The sequence below is a fragment of the Macaca thibetana genome, chromosome 15, assembly GCF_024542745.1.
Source record: "Macaca thibetana thibetana isolate TM-01 chromosome 15, ASM2454274v1, whole genome shotgun sequence".
In the NCBI taxonomy this organism is placed as follows: domain Eukaryota; kingdom Metazoa; phylum Chordata; class Mammalia; order Primates; family Cercopithecidae; genus Macaca; species Macaca thibetana.
Genome location: NC_065592.1, coordinates 89,188,887 through 89,212,383, shown reverse-complemented (window position 1 = coordinate 89,212,383; position 23,497 = coordinate 89,188,887). Strand labels below are relative to the sequence as shown.

Here is a 23,497-nt window from a genome sequence, read left to right as displayed (position 1 = left end):
TATTAGAATTTGAACTCTGCTTCAACAGATGGTCAATTTTGGTAAATGTTTCATTTTTACTAGAAAAGAAAGTATAGTCCACCACTATTGATAACAATTTAATGTATGTTAATTAGGTCAAGTTTGTTACTCGTGGTGGTCAAATGTTCTATATTTTTGCATACTTCTTCCTGCTGGTTCTTAGAGTTGCTGCGAGAGCTGTGTTAAAATTTTCTTCTGTGACTGTGTATTTATCTCATTTCATCTAGTTTTTTCAGTTTTTGCTTTATATATTTAGAAGCTATGCTATTAGTGCATACAAATTTAGAATTGATGTATCTTCTGGAGGACTGACCCTTTATTAATGTAGAAATATTTATCTTAATCTCAATTCTTCTTGTTTTGTAGTCCATTTTGTTTGATATTAGTATATTACACCAACTTTCTCTTGTCATTGGTGTTCGCATGTTTATATTTTTCTATCTTTTTACTTTCAACCTTCCATTGATTATATTTAAGGTGTGCTCTGGTAAACAGTATATTGTCATTTTGGTTTCTCAAATTCGGTTTGATACTATTTATCTTTTAATCGCAGTGCTTTGTCTCTGTGTTTAATGTAATTGCTGTTACATCTGAGTTTAAATTTATTATTTTGCTGTTTGTTTCCTACTTGTCACACATTTTCTTCTTTTCCTCTCATTTCTTTACTGCTATATGCTAAAAAAGTGTTTTTTATATTCTTTTAGTGGTTACAATAGCAATTACAACATACAGTTAAAATATCATATAAATTGATAGTTTTATCATTTCCCTGACAATCTGAGAACCTAAAACACCTTCCCTCTACTTAGCCCCTCCTCAGTTTGTTACTATTAAGATGTATTTTAATCATCCATATATAATATTTTAAACTTTAAAATATTACTATAATTTTAAACTCTTTAAAATATTACTATAATTGTTTTATACAGTGAATGTTGAATTTTTTCTTACCCACATGTTTACATTGTCCAATGTTTTCCTTTTCTTCCTGCATTTCTTTGCTTCCTTATGGGATAATTTTCTTCTGCCTTTACTGTTTCTTTTGGTGTAGATCTTGTGACACATGCTTTCAGCTTTTTTCATTTCTTTCTGAAATGCCTTTATTTTGCCTTTTTTTAGAATTTGTTGGCCGGGCCCGGTGGCTCACGCCTCTAATCCCAGCACTTTGGGAGGCCGAGGCGGGCGGATCATGAGGTCAGGAGATCGAGACCATACTGGCTAACATGGTGAAACCCCATCTCTACTAAAACTATAAAAAATTAGCTGGGTGTGGTGGTGGGCGCCTGTAGTCCCAGCTACTCAGGAGGCTGAGACAGGAGAATGGTGTGAACCCAGGAGGAGGAGCTTGCAGTGAGCCGAGATTGTGCCACTGTGCTGCAGCCTGGGTGACAGAGCAAGACTCTGTCTCAAAAAAAAAAAAATTGTTTTCGCTCAGTATGGAATTCTAGATGGACAATTATTTTATATTAGCCCTTTGAAGATAGAATTCCATTGTCTTTAGACTTTCATCATTTTAATTGAGAAGTCAGTCATACTTTTAATGCCCTTTTTCTCTGATTGGTTTACTTTTTCTTTTTTTTTTTCCTCTCTGTAATTTTTTTTTAGCAGTTTTACTATCAGGCACCTAGAGGTGTTTGTCTTCATCTTTATCCTGATTTGGGCTCATAGCTTTTCTTTTTCTTTTTCTGTTTTTTTTTTTTTTTTTTTTTTTTTTTTTTTTTTGAGACTGAGTCTCGTTGTATCACTCAGGCTGGAGTGCAGTGGTACAATCTCAGCTCACTGCAACTTCTGCCTCCCAGGTTCAAGTCATTGTTGTCAGCCTCCAGAGTAGTTGGGATTGCAGGCACCCACCATCATGCCTGGCTAGTTGTTGTGTTTTTAGTAGAGACAGAGTTTCACCATGTTGGTCAGGCTGGTCTCAAACTCCGGACGTCAAATGATCCACCTACCTTGGCCTCCAAAGTGTTGGGATTACAGGTGTGAGCCACCGTGCCCAACCCATAGCTTTTCTTTAATGTTTGAGTAATGTCTTTCATTAATTTTGAAAAATGAGTATACCAATTGCCTTTTCAAATATTGCTTCAGCTTCATTCTCTCCTCTCCAAGGGGGAACTACTGCCTATCTGTTAGACTTTGCTCCATTTCTCTGTCTCTCTTAAGCTCATCTCTGTATTTTTCATCACTTTTTCTCTCTGTGCTTCAGTATGGTTATTTTCTTCTGACCTATTTTCTGATTCACTAAATCTTTCCCCCCATGCATCTAATCTGCTGTAAACACATTTGAGTTCTCAATTTAGTTATTAAATAGACAATTTTACGTTTTCATTTGATTATTTTACTTACAGATTCTAACTCTCTATTGTAATTCTTCAGCTATTTTTTAAATCCCCTCTGATTCTGTTTCTATTCTTTTCCTCATGAGTTTATTCTTCTAGAGTTTCCAGTCATTTCTTCTATTTCCTTTATGATTGGCAATTTGTTATGGATGGCTGAATATTGTATATGAAAAGTGTACAGATGATGAGACTAGAGATGACAAAATTCTTTTGCTCTTGAGCGGTTTTACTTTTGCACCCCCAAGACAGAAGAGTGGCAGATAAAAAAACTATTCTCTGCGTAAGCCAATTCAAATCAGGATTTCGATCCTCAGGAAAACTGACCAATTTTTGCTTCACCCTTCTCCCTGGGCAGGGGTTGGTATAGGTCCAGATAGTAAATATTTTAGGCTTTATGGGCCTGCAGTCTCTGTTGAAACTACTCAACTCTGTCAATATAGTACAAAAGTATCTATAAACAATAAGCAAATTAATGAATGTGGCTGTGTTCCAATAAAACTTTATTTCTAGAAATAGGCAATTAGCCAGATTTTATCTCCAGACTGTAGTTTTCCAACCCTTGTCCTAGGATGTAACTCTCTAGGGGTCCCGTCTCAAAACTGGGTTACTTAGCTGAGACTCCTTTTCTGCAGAGGGCCCTAAACTTTAGTTTTTGTCTCCATAGGCTGTTAAACTTCTGTTAGATTTGCAAACTTTTCCAGCCCAGTGGTTTATTTTATCACTTATGAAATTAGCAAATACCCCAAGAGGAAAAGCAACACCAAATGTTGGGCTCACTTCTCTGTACTTACCCTCTCTCCAGGACCTGAGTTTCCAAGACAGTTACTTGGGTAACTCTGTGATACTTTCACAGATTTTTAAAAACTTGATCTAGCTTTTATCCTTGTTCTTAGTACAAACAGTCTATCAGAGCGAGAGGCAGATGAAGATCTTTTCTGAAATTCATTTTTACCATTGCCTTAATAAAGAGGGGAATTTATTTATTTATTTATTTTTATTTTTATTTTTTGAGACAGAGTCTCATTCTCTCTCCCAGGCTGGAGTGAAGTGGCGCGATCTCAGCTCACTGCAACCTCTGCCTCCCAGATTCAAGCAATTCTCCTGCCTCAGCCTCCTGAGTAGCTGGAATTACAGGCGCCCGCCACCATGCCCAGCTAATTTTTTGTATTTTTAGTAGAGACGGGGTTTCGCCATGTTGGCCAGGCTGGTCTTAAACTCCTGACCTCAGATGATCCACCCACCTAAGCCTCCCAAAGTGCTGGGATTACAGGCGTGAGCCACTGCACCCAGCCGGAAAAATAATCTTTATAGTGTGAGTTTTATGTCAGAGATTGACAGACCACAGGGTATACACAAAATCCAGCTGGCTGCCCTCAACCTTCAAATGACTGTTAAAATGGAATCTGTTTAGTTCTGTGTGCTGACTGTTCTTTCCTTCGTTCTTACCCAAAACAGCCTCCTTACTGATCCTCCCCATATTCCTTATCAAAATTTTTCTCTACGTGATAGCTAGAGTGATTCTTATAAAACATAAATGTGAGCATGTTACTTTCCCTACTTAAAACTGTTTAAAGATTCCTCATCCCTCTTAAAATATAAAATATAAAAATGGTCCTTACATTGAAGGGCCTTACAAGCTGCCTTTAAGTTTGTCTGGCCTCGCCTCTCTCTCCAACCTGATTTTTCAACATTTCCCTTGCTAAAATCGTACTATCTACCTGTAATTAATTGCTTTCTATTCCTTGAACTGGCCCAATTCCCTCCGACCTCAGTGCCTTTGCACAGGCTCTTTCTGGATCATGACCTCCCTCTTGCCTTTGCCTGGAGTCCCTAGATATCCTTCAAACTCAGCTCAGGTTAACTGTCTCTAGGAAGACTCCTCTGAACCCTAAATTCTGGCCTAAATTCAGAGTACTATGTATTTCACCCATAATGTTTCTTATTCTCTGCTATTGAAAATGTCTGTGCTTACTTATTTGTAACCTGTAATCTCCTGTGAGCTTCAAGAGGCAAGGTTATCTTTAGTCTTGAATTGTTAGCATCGAGCACAGTGCCTGGCCCATAAAAGGCACTCAGTAATTGTTTGTGAGGGAATGAATGGAAGACATGCTTTAAATATATTTAGCAATATTTACTTTTCTTTATGATATTTACATTCATTGATGCTTAGTATAACACTATGAGCTGGGAAAGCAGTACTATTCCTGTTTTAAAAATGGGAAACTGGAAATAGAGGCCAGATGACTTGCTTGGGACTTTCCAGCATGTTTGATGGTAAACATAGACCTCATCTCTAGGTTCTGTAGGTCTCAGGCCCTGTGTTTGGATTGGGTACCATAGTTTTCCCTCATTGGATACTTTATTTCTCCTTTTACCTTCTTTCCTCTTTTATTTATTTTCCATTTTCCCTCCCCGATGACTGGTGTTAAGGCTACACTGAAACAGAGATGGTAGTACCTTGATTAGTCAAGAGATTTGGGGATTTTTAGAGAGTTTAATCATTCATCATTAAGCGAAACTTCTCTCTCCCATGGCGACTCTGTGTTAATCTGGGCTTGGAATGCGGGGAAGAGTAAGAGTATATATGGGGTGCTAACTCCTCCGTTTCAAGATGAGATTATCCACAGAAGTCACAGGAGTTTGTGCAAGGTCCTTCATACTGGAAAATTACTTTGTAATTTAAACCTGTGATTTAGACCTAGCATGTGAGTCCTTATAATTAGATAATTGTAAATGACTTTAAAACTGTGTGTGATGCTTGGGAGATCAGAAATGGACGTCAGGTTAACCACCTTGTCAGAGTCCTCAGCTATTGACAGTGGGATTATACATTCATGTAGTGTGAAAAGGAAGAAGTTTGTATGTAAAATTAATAATATAATGAGTGGAAACAGCATTCTCTGTGGTTCCTTAAAGGAAATAAGGCTGATGAGACTTTTAAATAGTTTACCACTAACTTCCTTTTTGAAATCACTTAAGACCAATGTGTATCTTTTTGTGTGTTTTTGTGGGGTTGGGGGAAGCTGCACATTTTTTTCCTTTATCTGTGAATTCTGTACCATAGAGTATGCTAGGGTCGGTTAAGTTGTAGAGAGCAGCACTTGGAGAGTAATGAAGCTGGATGATGGTTCAATTGTTTTCTAAAAATTGGCTCTTGAATGTTACATGTGGAGAACCCTGGTCCAGGTGAGAGACAGGAATGGAAAGCTTAGATTGAGAGGCCAGGAAACACTGATTTTCCTGGCCCCTGTTCTGGCTTGACTGGAAAGCTTTAAGAGCATGTTTATTCATACCTTTCAGGTAGCATTCTTTTCAAGTGGATGACCATGGAATCAGAGAAGATCTCAGAGAAGCAGGAGGAAATTCTTTCTGTCCTGGAAGAAAAATTTCCTAACTTACCTCCAAGAGAGGACATCATCAACGTCCTACAGGAGACCCAGTTCAGTGCTCAGGGTGAGTGACTCTGTTCCCAGCTCTCTCGTCCCTCACGAGTAGGGATGGTTTGTGGCGTGGAGTGTTATCAGCCCTGAGACAGTATATTTGTTTCTTTGTTTTTTTATACAGAGTCTCGCTCTATCCCCCAGGCAGGAGTGCAGTAGCATGATCTTGGCTCACTGCAACCTCCACCTCTCAGGTTCAAGCAATTCTCATGCCTCAGTCTCCCAAGTAGCTGGGATTACAGGCATGTGCCACCACAGTCAGCTAATTTTTGGCATTTTTAGTAGAGGCAGGGTTTGACCATGTTGGCCAGGCTGGTCTCGAACTCCTGGCCTCAAGTCATCCACCTGCCTCGGCCTCCCAAAGTGCTGGGATTACAGGTGTGAGCCACCACGCCTGACTGAGAAGGTACATTTGAATGTGTTTCACTTTCTTCCTATTGCTTGTGCTGGTAGAGGGTTTTCAGGCACATAATGTTGGCTCCCCTGGAAACAGACAGCTTGTACTGTGGCCTCTACTCTGAGGCCTTCATGCCTAGATGTGTGGTTGATTCACGTGTCTAGTGCACGTCTCAGGTGCATCATTGCATGCAGTTCTTGTGCTGACGGGATTCTATTTTTGAGAAGATGGGAGGAGCAATATCAAGCACAATGGGATTTCATAAATCAATTAGTTTGAGAAGGAGATGAGCGAGAAGATGGCTACGTTGATGAAACTGTTGTCAGTGTCTAGGCTTTGTCAGGACAGTGAATTTCCTGGATCAACTATTTTACAATAATAAATGGCTGTAATTCACTGGATACCTGCTTTATACAGGTTTTGATGGAGTAGACTGGTAAGGATGATCTTGCTGAATCCTCATGACAACCCCAAGAGTCAGTGCTTTGTTGTCCCAGTCTCCAGATGAGGGAGGACACGGAAGTGCAGAAAGCCTTCATTGCTTTCCCAACATCAAACACACGCAGCCGGCAGGTGGCCAGGCCAGACCTAAACCCAGCCTATATGTCTTTAAGATGTAAACAGTAAATTACATAACTTTCTCTCTTAGTTCAGGAACCCCGTCCCCAGGGGCAGGAGGGGCAGAGCCTGGGGCAAAGTGGTTTATGTGGGAGGTGGTTCCAGTGAACACCGATAGGGGAATGGAAGCAGGTTGGCTCCATGGGAAACCAGAGCTTAATCCCACCAGACACCACGAGAAAGAGGGTAAACTCGTACTTCAGGGTTGTCCCACCTGAGGGATGCAGTGGTATGCTCATCTGGGCTCAGGAGCTGATGGTTAAATGTTCAGGAATTTTGGGAGTTGGGTGATGTTGGATTGGTGGCTTAAGATCAGCCATAGTAGGAGTATTTAGATCCCTGAAATCGACAAACACTACAAATCAGGATTTGTTACTGGCTGTTAAACATTTACTAGCAGACCACTGGAAGAGTGGGCTACTCAATTCCAGAGGGCCTTAATTCTCCAGCATAGGCTCTGGGCCAAGGAAAGCCCTCAGGAAAAGAGAGGCAGGTGCTGGTGGTGGAGCATCATGCTGGGTGCACTGGGATGGGAAAGTTTGAGGAAATGGGGTGGGGCCTTCGCAGTGTCCATTGCACCTTCTGTTACCTATGCACAGATGTGCGTGTACATATGTGTATGCTGCACAAGGGAATGCGTTTTGTCATTCATATTCACAATGACACCAAACTTTTAATGTCACAATGTCTTCAATAAATCATTTTATGCTGCGTTGTAAAAGATTGTGGCTTTTCAATCTTTGAGTCAAAGAAACATATTTAGTAACTGTCTGTTCCCCTACGCTGCTGTGATTGACAGAGCGTTCTAAGTGGGTAGCGCTAGCAGTGGTCTCTGAAGCCTTAACGTACATCTGGGAAGGATGCAGTACTTTACTAGGCTTTATTATAGATCTTCCTCCCAAGAGAGTAGACCTAATCAGACGTAATAATGTAGCGTGAGAATTAAATGTCAAGCCAGATCCTTTGCGGCTTTACTGTGATAGATTTCATTGAGTTCCATTGGTCAACTGACTACAACTATGCAGTTCTGGATAATTTAGCCATTCTGAATTATTACTCCCATTAATTAGGGAATTTAATAACTCCTATTATCAGAGCCTATTATGAGGGTAAGCAACTTAATTAAAATAGTCTTATGAGCCACATTTATAAAGTGCATTTTGAATGATATTATACTAGAAAACATGGGGGCTTACCTAAATGCAGCCTGAAAGCCAGTTTTGGCTTTGTTTGGTATTATTTAACTAGTTTGCATTGTGATGCTAATTTTTCGTCATTTGTCCACCTCCACCTGTCCATTCCCTGCCTTTGTCTGCTCTGGGGCTCCAAGGTGGACCCCTAAGTATTTAATCTTATGTGCTCCTGCAACACTGGCTTCTGGTTGGGTGTGACCAATGGAAAGAGTTAGGAACAGGTAGGGATGGGGGCAAGGAGAAGAGTGAGAGTGTAGTGGATCTTCCCTGCCTTCTTCCTGCTTTGGTGGAAGTTTCTGCAGCCAGTCTTCTCCAGTTCCAGATCTCTGTTTTCTTTCTGGGTCCCTTTGCTAGCCTCTGGATGCCTCATCATCTTTTATTTACTTTCTCATCCAGCCCACATCTCTGTAAGTGTCCTGCCATTAACACATCTTCTTTTGCAGCAAAAGAGGTGCATTTTTCCTATTGGGATCCTAACTGATGCAGACGTGATGTGATTATTGCCTTAGTGTGTGTGTGTGTGTGTGTGTGTGTGTGTGTGTGTGTGTGTGTGTGTTGTGGATAGAAGTGACATTTCAGGGGAAAAGAATGAAATTTACAGAGTAAATTCTTAAAACAATCCCTTGATATTACAAAAAAAAAAAAAAAACCCTCAATTATAACATAGTGGTTTCTTTTTTTTCCTGTCATCCACAGGTTTAAGTATTGAACAGACAATGTTGAAAGATCTAAAGGAACTGTCTGATGGAGAAATAAAAGTGGCCATTAGTACTGTGAGCATGAACCTTGAGGTAAGGGTGGGAATGTTTTTTTAGCAATGATCAATTTCCCACAATTGCAGTCTGAGCAACTGGAATGTAACTCTCTCCATTGGATAAGTCCATGGTAGTCCTTTGCTTCTTTGTGATACATTTGACTTGGAATATAGTGGCAGGTTATTATTTGGGTGAAAACACTATGCTAAGTCAATGAAAAATTCTCAAGATGAATGCTCTTTCATTCATCTCAGTAAAACAAAGCCTAAAGCTCTTTCATTCATCTCAGTAAAACACTCAGATGTGGGTGTATATTTAACCTGTTTAATAGAAATTATGATATGTGTGATCAGGTTCACTTCCATATTTTCTGTGTACCACCCTGTATTGTTCATAGAACTTTTCTTAAAAAAAAAAAAAAACACACAGATTATCTTTTGATCTTCAGAACTATTCGGATGCATGCCATTTTGGTAATCAGTGGTGACAACTCAAGTATTAATTAACAAGGAACCTCCTTCCAATCTGTTAACTGAATGGCTCAGAGTGAATGCTACTTTTGTCTTTGTGTGTTTCCTTGGTGAATTATCTTTTGTCTACTTTGGGAGTTTTCAATGACTTATATGTTAATCTTAATTAACCTAACTAATGGGAACTATATTTTATAGAGGCACATTTGTGCATTTGTAGAAGTCTGCGTATTTCTTTACTGTTGCGTTGTCTTTATTAGGTTATCTATGTTTGGTTGGGCACTTAGCTCTCAGGTAGAGTTTATGGAGATAAAATATGCTCTATAGGAATTTGTCTTTTGGTTTTTAGAATTGTATGTTACTATTCTTTCTTTCTTTCTTTTTTTTTTTTTTTTTTTTGAGGTGGAGTCTTGCTCTGTCACCCAGGCTGGAGTGCAGTGGCACCATCTCGGCTCACTGCAACCTGCGCCTCCTGGGTTCAAGTGATTCTCCTGCCTCAGCCTCCCGAGTAGTTGGGATTACAGGTGCCCGCCACCACTCCTGACTAATTTTTGTATCTTAGTAGAGACAGGGTTTCACCACATTGGTCAGGCTGGTCTTGAACTCCTGACCTCAAATGATCCACCCGCCTAGACCTCCCAAAGTGCTGGGATTACTGGTGTGAGCCACCATACCCGACCTATTCTTCTTTTTCTCATGGTGATGTTGACTATATCAATGTGTATATTTCTCTGGAATAGCAGGCACTCATATTGGTGTCTACATCCTCAGAAAACCTAAGAGCAAGCCAGGTGCTTTCTTTTCTGTGATCTTTTTGTCAAATTTATTTCCAGTTTATAAGCATTGTAATTCAGCTTATAAATCTGTATGAAAACTAGGAGGCAGACTGTGACTTTTGGTGGCACCTCACAGTTTACAGAGCATGTTCTCATGGTATGCACTTGATAAATTGACTCAACTGTTTCCATGGACTTTCAGGTTGATAAATGCTCCATATGATTAGTTATTGATGTGAACCAATTCAACAAATATATTCAATTTGTGATGTAGTAACTATATAATCACCATCAATTAGAACTCTGCTTTGTGCCTAAAAACCCAAGGAAAACATGGATCTTGCAAGGGTCAGTAGCTCTGAGAATCATTTCTACTAGTTCAAGCCTTAGGGTTTTCTTTCCCTTTTCCCCTCTCCTCTGTCTTCCTTCATTTAATGGCATCTTATTAGGTTTTAAATGCCTTGTTTGGAATTCCTTCCTAAATTAACATAGAATGTCTTGTAATTGCTTTGGGAACTGTCTGTAATTAGCAAATTATTTTAAGGCTATTAATATTACAGACTTACTGTAGCTTTAATGTACCTCCATTTATATTATAGGGGTATGCAAATGGCTTTGTCAGATGTGTTAAACTGTAAATGCCTATCAAGCAGCATAAGTGATAAAATAATCATCTTAATCTTGAAAGTAATTTACAGAGGTCCAGTAATTAATCAGGTGGTTAAGCACGTCTCTGGAAGTGTTATATGATCCTGGAGGAGAAGGACATTTGTATATAATAAAGAAGGGTACACAGTTTAAACTCTCATTGGCTGAATGAGAACTTTTCACTTTTGCATAATGGAGATATTAAAGATGACTGAGAAGTGGGGGGAAAAAAAAAAAAACCTCCTTAGTAACATCCTGTATCTTCCTTGAAAGAAAAAATGCAAATCAGTTATCCAATCTGTCTGCTGGAAAAATTCCCAAGTTAACGTCAGTTTCATTTTCTCTGTAGATTGTCCTTGGATGCAGTGGTATTTTCCCAATCCATACTCATATTTGATTACATTTCATCATTCCTTTCTCATTCCCATTCACCTCACTTTAAAAATTATCGACAGAATCTTCACAATCTTATTTTGTGGGTTTTGGAACAGTTGTATAATTGCTCCTTGAATCTAGGTATATTCTCAAAGAAACCTTCTTAGTTCCCATGACTTTCCGAATCTTGCTCATCCTCCAAAGCACGGTCAACCAAGGTGCGTCATGATAACTCTTACAAATTCACTATTTTTTATTACCACCCTCTGAACTCTTGCTAAATGTAGTCTAGGTGACCAACTTAGGACTTCACTGTTTACATTAGATCTTCCGTTGCTTTTGAATTTGTTTAATATATTTAATCATGGTCAGATAGTATTTTAAATTAATTGAGGATACTGATGGTATCTTTGACTTCTCTCCCTCTTCAATTTTCTGTAACAGCGATGGGCACATAGTAGATGCTTAGTAAATACAACTATTTAGTTAATGCTTGTTGGTGTTTGCAGTTCGTCCCTTTGCTATCTGATTTTTATTTCCTTTTGGATTTACATAAATCAGCTAGGAAAGCAAAGCCACTTAGCTAGGCATCCAAGGCAGTCTGCTTTTTCCTCTCCCAACGAGTTTCTACCAGACAACTATGGTTGAAGGATGACATCAAACAGATGAAAAATGGCCCACATATTTATAGAAAGTATGCTTATCCTGCTCTCCAAAAATGGAGTGAGAGGCTTTGCAAAGTAGTTAGCTATAGTCACTGAAAGAAATCAACTGTAGGTTCTGCAGCATGTCAGGGATACAGGAATGAAGATTCCTGGCATTTTCTATGGTTCTTTGCAGTGCTGTAATTCTACTGTTGTGTAAGTCATGGCCTTTATTTGGCTGATGACCCAGTTAATTTTCTTGGATGGAAATATTCAGAAAATTAGAAAGATTTATCTCTCTGTAACTTACACAGCATGATCTTCAGAGGGAACCATTGAGTTTGGGAGGTAGAAATCACTGCCTTCAATAGATAGGTTATCTGGCACTCTGATAAGAAGAAAGCTTCTAAACCCCTTGTTTCTCATTTTTATTGTAGTTATCTCACAAATGTTCATTGTTATATAAATTACTGAATGAAATACATAAAAAGCAATTAATTACAATAATACAGAGTTTCAATGTTTTGCTCAGTACAGGAAGTCAGAATGGATGAGATTTTGAGGGATGGTGAGTAGAAATGGCCTTATCAGAGGCATGGCCAGAGGGGCAGCTCTTCTTCCAGAGGGAACTGTGGGACAAGATAACTGCAGTCTCATTTCCCACGGCCTCCAAGCCATTCCAAGTGTGAAAGTAGCATGCATCTTGTGGGGAAATGCACATGACATATTGGTATCTACTTTGTTGATTATTGTTACACCTGATCCTTTGTGGTTTTGTTGCTTGTTGATTTGATCATCGGAAGAGAATTTATGGATATCAGAGAGCAAACATTGCCTTTATTCCCTTGCCAGCAGAACTGGTAATGATTATACTTCTTGGGTCTAGTTTACTCCCTACTAAAGCAGTATATTAAAATGTTAAGGGGAAGAAACATCTTTTCGTTCTAATGAAGTGCCAGTGAAGCAAGGTTGCTCACGGCAGTACCTTAATGGTTCCCTTGCTGACAACAAATGTTATTACACCTTCTTTAAGCATCTCCCAAAAGACTGTTAGTCATTATTAGCATCTTTACTCAGGAAACACAATAGCCATGCACTGACTTGATCACTTTTTATTATGATCAATTGCAGTATGATTTATTCTTGTGTATGTGCTATATTGGTGTGCTAGAGCTGGCATAACAAAGAACCACAGACTAGATGACTTAAACAATGGAAATTTATTATCTCACAGCTCTAGAGGCTAGAAATCCAAGATCAAGGTGTTGGTAGGATAAGTTCCTTCTGAGAGCTATGGGAGAGAATCTGCTGCATGCCTGTCCCCTGGCTTCTGATGGGTTGCTGGTAATGTGTGGTATTCTTGGTACAGAGAAGCATCACCTGGATCTCTGCCTTCCTCTTCACATCCCCTTCCCTCTATGCATGTCTCTGTGTTCAAATTTCCCCTTTTCATAAGGATATATAATAGATTAGGACCCATCTGATAATCTCATCTTAGTTTATTTATTTTATTTATTTTTTTGAGACAGGGTCTTGCCCTGTTGTCCAGGCTGTAGTGCGGTGGCATAATCAAGGCTCACTGCAACTTCCACCTCCAGGGCTCAAGGGATCCTCCCCGCCTCATCCTCATGAGTAGCTGGGACTACAAGCATGGCCACCACACCTGGCTAATATTTGTATTTTTTGTAAAGATGGGGTTTGCCATGTTGCCCAAGGCTGGTCTCGAACTCCTGAGCTCAAGCGATCAACCCACCTCAGCCTCTCAAAGTGCTGGGATTACAGGCATGAGCCACCACGCCTGGCCTCATCTTAGTTTACTACGTCTACAACCACCCTATTTCCAAATAAGGTCACATTTTGAGGTACTGAGAGTTAGGACTTCAACATAAAAGTTTTTGTGGGACAAAATTCAACCCCTAATGTATACTATTGTGAAAGTAGTCATTTTTCAGACAACTTAAAAGAATAAAACTTAAAATTTTCAGATTGCTTGTATGAACGTGCTGCCTGGTAAGCATATTTCATCTGTTGCTCCCACATTTTTATTTCATATCAATTTCCTTTAAATGAGGAACAGTGAGGACTTTTATCTCCTTTCTTCAGAGCTGGAGTCTGAGGCAATTGTTCAGGGCTGTTTTATCTCTTTGTTTCTGGGCTGTTCTGCTGTGCTCTGGGCCTCAGACCTCTTCCATGACCAGCCTCTCTGCTGTGTGAAGCCTGGGATGCATCCTGGCAAAGTGACTCAGAGGCCGCTGACTCAGGCTGCCCTGCACAGAGATTACCAGCCATATTGCACCTTGGAGCACCACCTAGGGGAAAATACTAACGTTTTCCATTAGCATTGAGAGCACAGACCAGAATGAATTCCCAAGATCACTGCCAAACTCCTCTCTGACAAAAGGGAAGTTTACTCAGGCCTCAGTGAAGCATAAGTGACCCACTGTAACCAAGGATTTGAAACTCAGCACACCAGTCTGAAATCTGGTTTACCACTTTAGGCACACAATGTGATTTCTCATTGAGCTTAGAGTTTCTTGGAGGCCAAGATGAAAGTACCTATAGAGTATTTAACTCCCTCATTTTGTGAAAGAGTGCATAGCCTTTCTTAGGGGAGCATATGTTAGTTTTGAACTGGTCTCAAACCAGTTCACCTTTTCAAAATATTTGAATGATTTGATTTTGGTCAGCAAATCACTAGTAAATCATTAGCATATGGATTAGCATATTGGTGAGCATATGATTCGCGTATTGAAATATTTTGAAAAGATGACTTTTCAAAGCCATTTTGCCCAACTAATAGAAATATGTGAAAAATCCCCTCCAGGTTCTAAATCCTGAGTGCATCCATTTCTTTGTGGGTTCAGGTCTGTAAATTCTTCCTTGCTACAATAAGAGTTGACAATTGATGGTGAGTGCTTACTGTGTACCTGCCATTTAGTAAACATTATCTCACTTAATCCTCCCAGTAAAAGGTACTATGATTACGCCTGTATTGGGGAAGGTAGCTCCAGTAGCTGGAACAGATAAGCAAGTTTCAGTGACTCAACCCAGAAATTGTTTATTTTTTTTACTCATGTAGCAATCCTATTTGGTGTTCCCAGTCAGGTGGCCAGGGGCGATTCAGAGACCATCTTCAACAGGTGGTTGCCAAGGTTGCCCAGGAGGACATCTCCAGTTTATCTGCCAACAGGGAGAAGAGCTTGGAGGGCCAAGGGTGGAGTTTTTTATGCTGGTCTGGATGTGACAGTCATCACTTCTGCTCAGATTTCATTGGCTTAGTCGCATGATCACATCTAACTGGAGGGAGGCTGAAAAATGTCATCTAATAGATGTGCCCATGAAAAGGAACCAATTTGGAAAATAATTAGCCAGTGTCTGCCATAATCTCTATCTTAGAGGTAAGGACATTGGAATCTAAAGAGGTTAAATCATTTTTCTAATCTGTAGAGCCAGGACCCAAATCCCAGGCCAGTCCTGTTCTAGCCCTGTGTATACTGCTTTGGACATGGTGCCAGCTTGCAAGACTAATTAGAATTTGAGCCCACTCAGGGGTTCATAGGTAAGTCATCAGCTGTCAGTCATTGCCTCAAACTCAGGGTGTCAGACAGCCTAGACATCCTTAAGCAATCCTTGGTTAGCACTCTTCCTTCCCTACCCTTTGTACCAAACTTTCTTCCTCTTAGTCTTCACATCTTTGCTTCCTGAAAAAATCATTTTAAATTTTGAACTATAAACATCATCCAAGTTCTAGGTGCCCATGGTGAAGCTAATTATTGGTGCCCGATATAGAGAAGATTTGGCAAGATAAGTCAAGTAGAGAAAAGTAACAGGAAAAAGGATTATGGAATGAAGGATTGGATAGGACAGATTGTGTAGGAAGGAAAAATCTGTTTTTTCTCAGACTGTCTCTAGAATTCAAGTATGTGGGTGTTCTGGTTTTTCTTGCCGTGATTTAACCTTTTCAAATTTGTGTTCAAAATACAGAGCATCCCAGTCAGTTGGTGAAAAATTTTAATGGTAGAGATTTTCTATTGAAATGAAAACAGCATTACTTTTGAGCACTATCGTTAACTCCAAATAACCAAACCCCGAGTAACTGAGGAATTAGGAGTTCTCAGTCCATATTTTGTCAAAAAGTCCAAAAGCATTTAAAGCAAATGACAAATATGGTTAGGTAACTTTGATTGTGTGGATTTAACAGTCAGTCGGCACGAGGCATTTGAAGTGTGAATTACAATTTGAAACTAATTTAGAACTAATAATTCCTAGCTTCTTGAGGACATTAGCAGGATAAAAGAGAGAAACATGGACCCAGGAAAGTGGACTTTCGTTCCTATTGAGCCTCGAGTGGTTCTTGGTAATGAGATGTAACCGAGATGAAAGAATAAAAAATCCATGTGTAAAGAATGGTTATCATATCAGCAGCAACAGCACTTTGTCTTTGGAAAATTGTACTAAGTGACTGAAGCTGATAATATTTAGAATATTTACAATTTGTATGTAGGTAGTGCCTTCTACAGATGTCCAAAAATAGTCTGCAAAATCTCTTTACCTAGAAATGCCTTATAATAGAAATCTTTTTTTTTTTTTTTTTGAGATGGAATTTCACTCTTGTTGCCCAGGCTGGAGTACAGTGGCATAGTCTCGGCTCACTGCAACCTCTGCCTCCCAAGTTTAAGCGATTCTCCTGCCTCAGCCTCCTGAGTAGCTGGGATTACAGGTGCCTGCCACCACACCCGGCTAATTTTTTGTATTTTTAGTAGAGATGGGGTTTCATCATGTTGGCCAGGCTGGTCTTGAACTCCTGAACTCAGGTGATCCACCTGCCTCAGCCTCTTAAAGTGTTGGGATTACAGGTGTGAGCCACCGCACCTGGCAGAATTCTTATTTTGTATCTCCAGCTAAACTCAAGTTGGAGACAACTTGATGTTTCTGTTGACAACTTTTCTCTGCTTTACCTATTGGTCAATTTCAAATGAACTTAAATGAATCACAAAACTTGGTCTATGTAGGTATGATTCTCTGTAAATAAACAGTATTTCCCTAAGTGGTGCAAAATACCTGAGTACTTTTTCTAGCTATGATTTTGCAACAGGGATTATATAAGCACGGCTATAGTGTGAATGTTTGTGCCCCTCCAAAATTTATATGTTGAAATTTAATCCCCAATGAAGTAGTACTAAGAGGTAGGGGCCTAGGGAGGTGATTAGATCATGAGCATTCTGCTCTTATGAATGGTATGAGTGCCTTTATAAAACGGCTTGAGGGCACATATTTGTCCCTTTTGCCATGTGAAGATGCAGTGAGAAGGTGCTATTTATGAGGGACAGGCTCTCACCAGACACCAGTTCTACCAGCTCCTTGATCTTGGATTTCCCAGCCTCTAGAACTATGAGAAATAAGTGTCTATTACTTATAAATTACCCAATCTAAGGTGTTTTGTTATTGCAGCCTATATGGACTCAGACAAGCAGGGATCCAAGGTTTAGTGATCATGAAGCTACACATTCTGCATTCATGCTTTCTTTGGCATAGGGGTGGTGCTCTGGATCTTCCTCCTCCCCTGAAACCCTCTGATAAAAATGCATTCACATAGAGCAGGTAGAGAAGATTGGGGTGGGGGTATATGAAACATAGATCCTCCCCAGATATAAACTCTCTTCAGGTCCCAGAAATCCCCACTGACTCTCCTTGGCAACTGTGAAATGGGAATGAAACAGTGAAATAAGATATGATGAGGATACGACTTCATCAACAGGCTGCAGGGAACTTTAGTGACCCTAGCCACAAATATAGCTATTTGACTTGATCTAGAAAGGAAGAAAACTGTGGGAGGAGATGCATGCCATTCTAGGAAGCCCAAATGTGGTTGACTGGTAGTGAGTGAAATAGGTAGAGTTAGTGTTTCATTAGATGGTATTTTATTTGATGCATGTAAAGAAAAGCGTTAGGTGATTCAGACTTATATGCAAATGTGGACATGTATTGTAACCATTTCCCCTTTTTGTTAAGTCCCCACCCCCAACATGCCTGCATGTGTGTTTTTGCACGAAGGACGTGGAACAAACCAGGACTGCGATACCCCAACCTTGGATTCCTCAGATCTTGATGCAATGGGCCCAATTAGCGACCCCCTCACTGTCTCCTCTCCAGAATAAAATGGTGTTTCAGTTATGTATTGCTGTGCAGCAAGTCACCCCCAAAACCTAGAGGCTCAAAGCAACATATCATTATCTCTCATAATTTTATGGGTTTTTAGGGGGCTTGGCTGAGGGGTTCTTGCTCAGAGTGTCTCCTGCAGTTGTGTTCAGATGGTGGAACTCAATTGGTACTTGTCACCTGGCTTGGGCTCCTCAGAGCATAACACTTAGGTTTTAAGAGAATACCACAAGTTTTCTAAGAGTCTCAGGTAGAAGCTGCAATTCTTCTTGTGACCTAACCTGAAGTGTCTCAGAATATCGCTACCAGCGTATTCTGTTATTCATGTGAGTCCCTAAGAGCAGCCCAGATTGATTATAAGGGGAGTCAGCAGTGGTGTGCCAGTAAATGTTTCACAATAGGTTCTCAAAAAAACCCACTCATACATATTACTGATATAAAGAATATATATGATATATTCACTGGGCACAGTGGCTCACGCCTGTAATCCCTTCACTTTGGGTGGCCAAGTCGGGTGGATCACCTGAGGTCAGGAGTTCGAGACCAGCCTGGCCAACATGGTGAAACCCTGTCTCTACTAAAAATACAGTTAGCTAGGTGTGTTGGTGGGCACCTGTTATACCAGCTACTTTGAAGGCTGAGGTAGGAGAATTGCTTGGACTCGGGAGACGGAGGTTGCAGTGAACCAAGATCGTGCCATTGCACTCCAGCCTGGGTGACAGAATGAGACTCTGTCTCAAATAAATAAATAAAGGATATATACGATATATACAATATATCATATGTAGTATACAATATATACTCTTTATTCTTTTACTGTAAATTTCACAAAACCAATTAATTCTCATAGAATGAACTAGTTAATTATTTATTTATTTATTTATTTATTTATTTATTTTTGAGACAGAGTCTCACTCTGTCACCCAGGCTGGAGTGCAGTGGCGTGATCTCGGCTCACTGCAAGCTCTGCCTCTAGGGTTCATGCCACTCTTCTGTCTCAGCCTCTCCGAGTAACTGGGACTACAGGCGCCCACCACCACGCCCGGCTAATTTTTTGTATTTTTAGTAGAGATGGGGTTTCACTGTGGTCTCGATCTCCTGACCTCGTGATCCGCCCGCCTCGGCCTCCCAAAGTGCTGGAATTACAAGCATGAGTCCCTGTGCCCGGCTGAACTAGTTAATTTTTGTGTAACTTTTGCATTGCAATTGATGAATGAGTGTAATTGCAACAAAAATGTAGTTGATGTTTCTGATTTTCCCTTTATAAGAAACTGAAATGATGAAGAACTATGCTTGAACTTTGTTTGTCAACAATACGAGTGACTTCTTTGCTGAGTTAAGAATAGTTTTCAAACACTGGAAGAACATTTCCTTATTCGTGTGTGTGTGGTGTGTGTGTGTGTGGGTGTGTGTGTGTGCTAGTCAAAATGTGATGACTAGAGACACAACACGCTTTTATGTTTTATCTTTATTATAGTTTTTCTCCATTACTTTCTTGAGTCTAGACAAGGGGTCAGCAAATCTTTTCTGAAAAGGGCCAGATAGTAGATATTTTAGGCTTCGCAGTCCAAGCGCCCAAACTGAGGATATTATGTAGGAACTTAACAACTATTTGAATGTGTTTAGTGCATGGGCCGTTCATAAATAGCCAGTGAGCTGAATTGCTCTGTGGGCCAGAGCTTGCCAACACCTGGTCACGACAATCAATAAACCAATAAAACAAGCTCTGATTTGTAGTATTTTCCAATTTCCATAGTGTAAATACTCTTACCATGGCCAATTTTTTTTTTTTTTTTTTTTTTTTTTTTTTTGAGACAGAGTCTCGCTCTGTCGCCCAGGCTGGAGTGCAGTGGCGCCATCTCTGCTCACTGCAAGCTCTGCCTCCTGGGTTCGCGCCATTCTCCTGCCTCAGCCTCCTGAGTAGCTGGGACTACAGGCGCCCACCACCACGCCCAGCTGATTTTTTAGTATTTTTAGTAGAGATGGGTTTTCACTGTGGTCTCGATCTCCTGACCTCGTGATCCGCCCGCCTCAGCCTCCCAAACCATGGCCAATTTCAAGGTACCAACAAGACATCATCAAAACAGATTTGGGAAGAGACGTGCAGAAGCATATCATTATATCTCCTTTCTACTGAACAGCTGTAAGTGACCCCAAGAACATTGATAACAGTAGATGTGATGGCATAATTGAGGAAGGGGTGAGTTTTGAGAATGTATTACTTTTGCTTTTAATATATTTTACTTAACATAAATTATGTAATTTAATTTTTATAATGACTGTGTTTAACTTGCAAATAATGGGTTTGCAAATTGCCTGAAAATTTAACAGTCAGCTCTTGCCAACAGTTACACATCAGCTCCGGCACAGCACTGCGAATTAGACTCCAGTTCTTGATGTGCAGAGACACATGCACATCTAGGGAGGGATGGAGTTGAAGGTGGCCGTCAAGAGAAAATCGCTCCTGGTCACATTCTCTTCTATAAATCCTTCTGTTCTTTGCCTACCACAGTCTGGCATATACAGGGGCTGTTAGCATACAATTTATGTGTTGTTGGGGATAAGCATAAGGTGGCTAGAATTTTTTAGCATGCCAATCATTTGTGTGTAGTAGAAGTGTATCTCTTTGTGAGATATTGTGGTTGAAGTGCTCATAGTTTTTTAAAAATGTAAAACAAAGGAATTGTGATTTCTTTAACCATCAAGAAGAAAGTAGAACCTTGATTTATGATTCGTAATTTACTTAGCTGGTTTCATGTACTTTGGCCAATGGTGTTATATTTCCAATAGTTAACCATTTTAATTCAGATTAAGAGAAAGTAGGGCCCCCCTGCAGCTAAGATAACAGTTTGTGTTTAAAGGACAAATAAAATTAAATAATTAGTCTTTAGAGTCTTTTCTTTTTGGACACACACATCACAGCCACCGCAGCCTCCCTCTGTTGGTCATCACACACGCTGGGTACTCAGGCTCGTGTCTTGGAAGCCCTGTCGTCCCCGCTGTCTGCTCTGTTCTGTTCGGCTAGAGACACCGAGCTTGCTCTCTGCAATGATGCATCCTGGATTATCACCTTCCTCCTGAGCGTTCACCATCCTGGACTATACCCTGAGTTCTGATAATACCATTTGGACAACATCATGGATTTTCCATGTCACTTTGATCACTTCCCCTCTTTCCTTTTCTCAGTACACTTTACACAGCTTTTTCCTTTTCCATACGTCCACATGCTCCTTTTCAGAAACACAGCGCCATTCTTCACGGCTACTTATTCTGCCTAGGTAGTCCTGTACTGCCTTCCAGTAGCTTCATAATGCAGGTGAAAAAGCTATGAAAAAGTCTTTCCATATGTCAGCAAAATGCCTAAGGCTTTCCCTTTAAACTGGGTATTTCTGGTACCTCTGGCTCCTTATTTGAAACCTCTCTTTTAAGTGCACAGTCACCTTTAAGAACATGGGCATATTGTCAGAAAGCATTTTTGAATAAATTTATGTATCACTGCACCTTATGTAAATAAAATTTGTATGTTTCTAGACCTTCAGAAAGTCTAGAAATTGAAATCCTTGAGCAGGAGGAGATAAGTTGGCCCTTTACTCATGAAGGAAATGAAGTCTCAACGTCTGCCTTTCTGAGAAACAAGCTCCACGACACTGGCAGAGTTCAGCACCTCTATCTTCATTCATTGCCTTTTAATAATTGTTGGTATCTGGAAAAGTCATCGGTAGACTTTGGTTCTAGTCATTTTAATCATCTCATAATGGGGCAAAGAAACCAGAAACCAGCCTATTGATTTAATTCATTCTCAACTTTAGCACTGCTGAGGGAAGTAGGGAGTAGCTTTTTACAAAATATATGTGACAATTGGAACTTTCTTCATAGCACAATATCTAATTCTGTCTACATTTTTCTTTATGAGAAGGGAAACCCTCAGGACATAGTGATATGCTAGGATGACTGCTCTTTCACTCTGTAAATACATTTTTAAAGTGTACTCTAATGTCATTTTGATGGTTTAATTTCTGGAAGGATTTGGCTAATTACATTTTTAGGAATGTGCTCAGACCAGTTTTAGCTGCCTAGTGTTACTTTTAATAGCTGCTGTTGCTTACTTCTTCTCATTTATGTTCTCTGTCCCTTCCCTTCAGAGTTATTTTGCTGATTTGGGGACCTGACCTTGGTTTAAATTAGTTTGTAACACTCTGTGAATCATATGCAATATTTTAATGGTTAATTACTACATTGTATCAACTTGTCATAGAAAGGCAGGCTGTGAAACTAGAGGAAAATTGTTCCATTTTCTTGTGACAGAGAAATCTATATAAAAGTGAAACAGTGGACTACATTTGTGTTACAGTGCCCGTTTCCCATTCCTGGTCAATACTGAATTGGCTCCCTAAGTAACAAAGACTTTTTTTTTAGTACACACTAAAATGAAAGAACAAATTTATACCACATAGACAGTGGCAGCTCAGAGAAATAAGAAGAGTCAAACAAAGGAATAATTTAGGATAGTTACTGTGTAGGATAGACATCTTTTTTGCTGTTGCTTAATTGACATGATTGCTAAGGATGGCTGTGCTGAGCCTGTTGGAGAAGAGCGGGTTATTATAGGTCAGTGGTGTCGCCTAGTGGTGGAAACAGGAAAACAGGTAAGATGCCACAACTAGGCTTTGGTTGTTTATTATTGTCTTCTTGTATTCCTTCAGAAGGATAACTTGATGCTTATTGTATTCATAGCATGGTGCTAGTCAAGACCTTGAATAATTTGAATTTTAGCAGATGAACATAATAGTAGCCAACATTCATTGACTGTCTATCATACCTTTATTGAGTGCATATACCTTACATTTGATTTTTATTTTCTCATTGAACCTCCATGACCACCCTTTGAAATAGGTCTGTGATTATTTTCATGTTATAAATGAACTTTAGAAGACTCTTCTAGAAAAGGTGGTTCATTACAGTGAAGATTTGTGTCTATGTTTTGCCCCTTAACATTTTAGGTTCACATTCTTTTCATGATACCATTATGCAATCTAGTTTTCAGTTTCCCTGCAAATGCGTACGCCAGGCACACCTGTGGATGATTCTCTATTGTTCTGGCCCTTAACAATGCTTACTTTTTATCCCAAACCAAAAGGGAAACAGTCATTTTGAACATTCCTGCCCATGGAGCCCAAACAGTAAAGCTCTCGACCTACACAATAGTCATTGACACCACCAGCTCAGCCTGCGGCCCATCAGACCAGTTGATGTGTCCTTGGGACACCAGGGTTGACAAGGACAGCTTGAATTCATGTATTCACTTTATCCATCCACTTAATCACCCATTAACAATAATCATTTGTCATCAAACATTTTATTTTTAAATCCTTTTTTATATGTATGAAGTTATGGGCTACAAGTACAATTTTGTTACATGCATTGATTGCATAGTGCTCACATCAGGATTTTTTTTTTCTTGTTTGTTTGTTTTCATGGAGTCTCGCTCAGTCATGAGGCTGGAGTGCAGTGGCGCGATCTCAGCTCACTGCAGCCTCCCTGGTTCAAGCGATTCTCCTGCCTCAGCCTCCAGAGTAGCTGGGACTATAGGCACACCACCACGTCCAGCTAATTTTTGAATTTTTAGTAGAGACGGGGTTTCACCATGTTGGCCAGGATGGTCTCA

The 23,497-nt window shown here is 39.9% G+C and overlaps 1 protein-coding gene across 12 annotated transcripts in view; it reads left to right on the top strand.

Annotated features, from left to right (window-relative positions):
• The window catches only part of PRUNE2 (prune homolog 2 with BCH domain), a 295,976-nt gene that overhangs the window by 79,441 nt on the left and 193,038 nt on the right, over window positions 1-23,497 (top strand). For all 12 annotated transcript variants that reach the window (XM_050761076.1, XM_050761085.1, XM_050761087.1 and 9 more), the window contains exons 5-6: window positions 5,658-5,810; window positions 8,702-8,796. In XM_050761076.1, coding sequence (XP_050617033.1) covers window positions 5,658-5,810; window positions 8,702-8,796 — 248 coding nt within the window. The remainder of the gene's footprint in view (window positions 1-5,657; window positions 5,811-8,701; window positions 8,797-23,497) is intronic.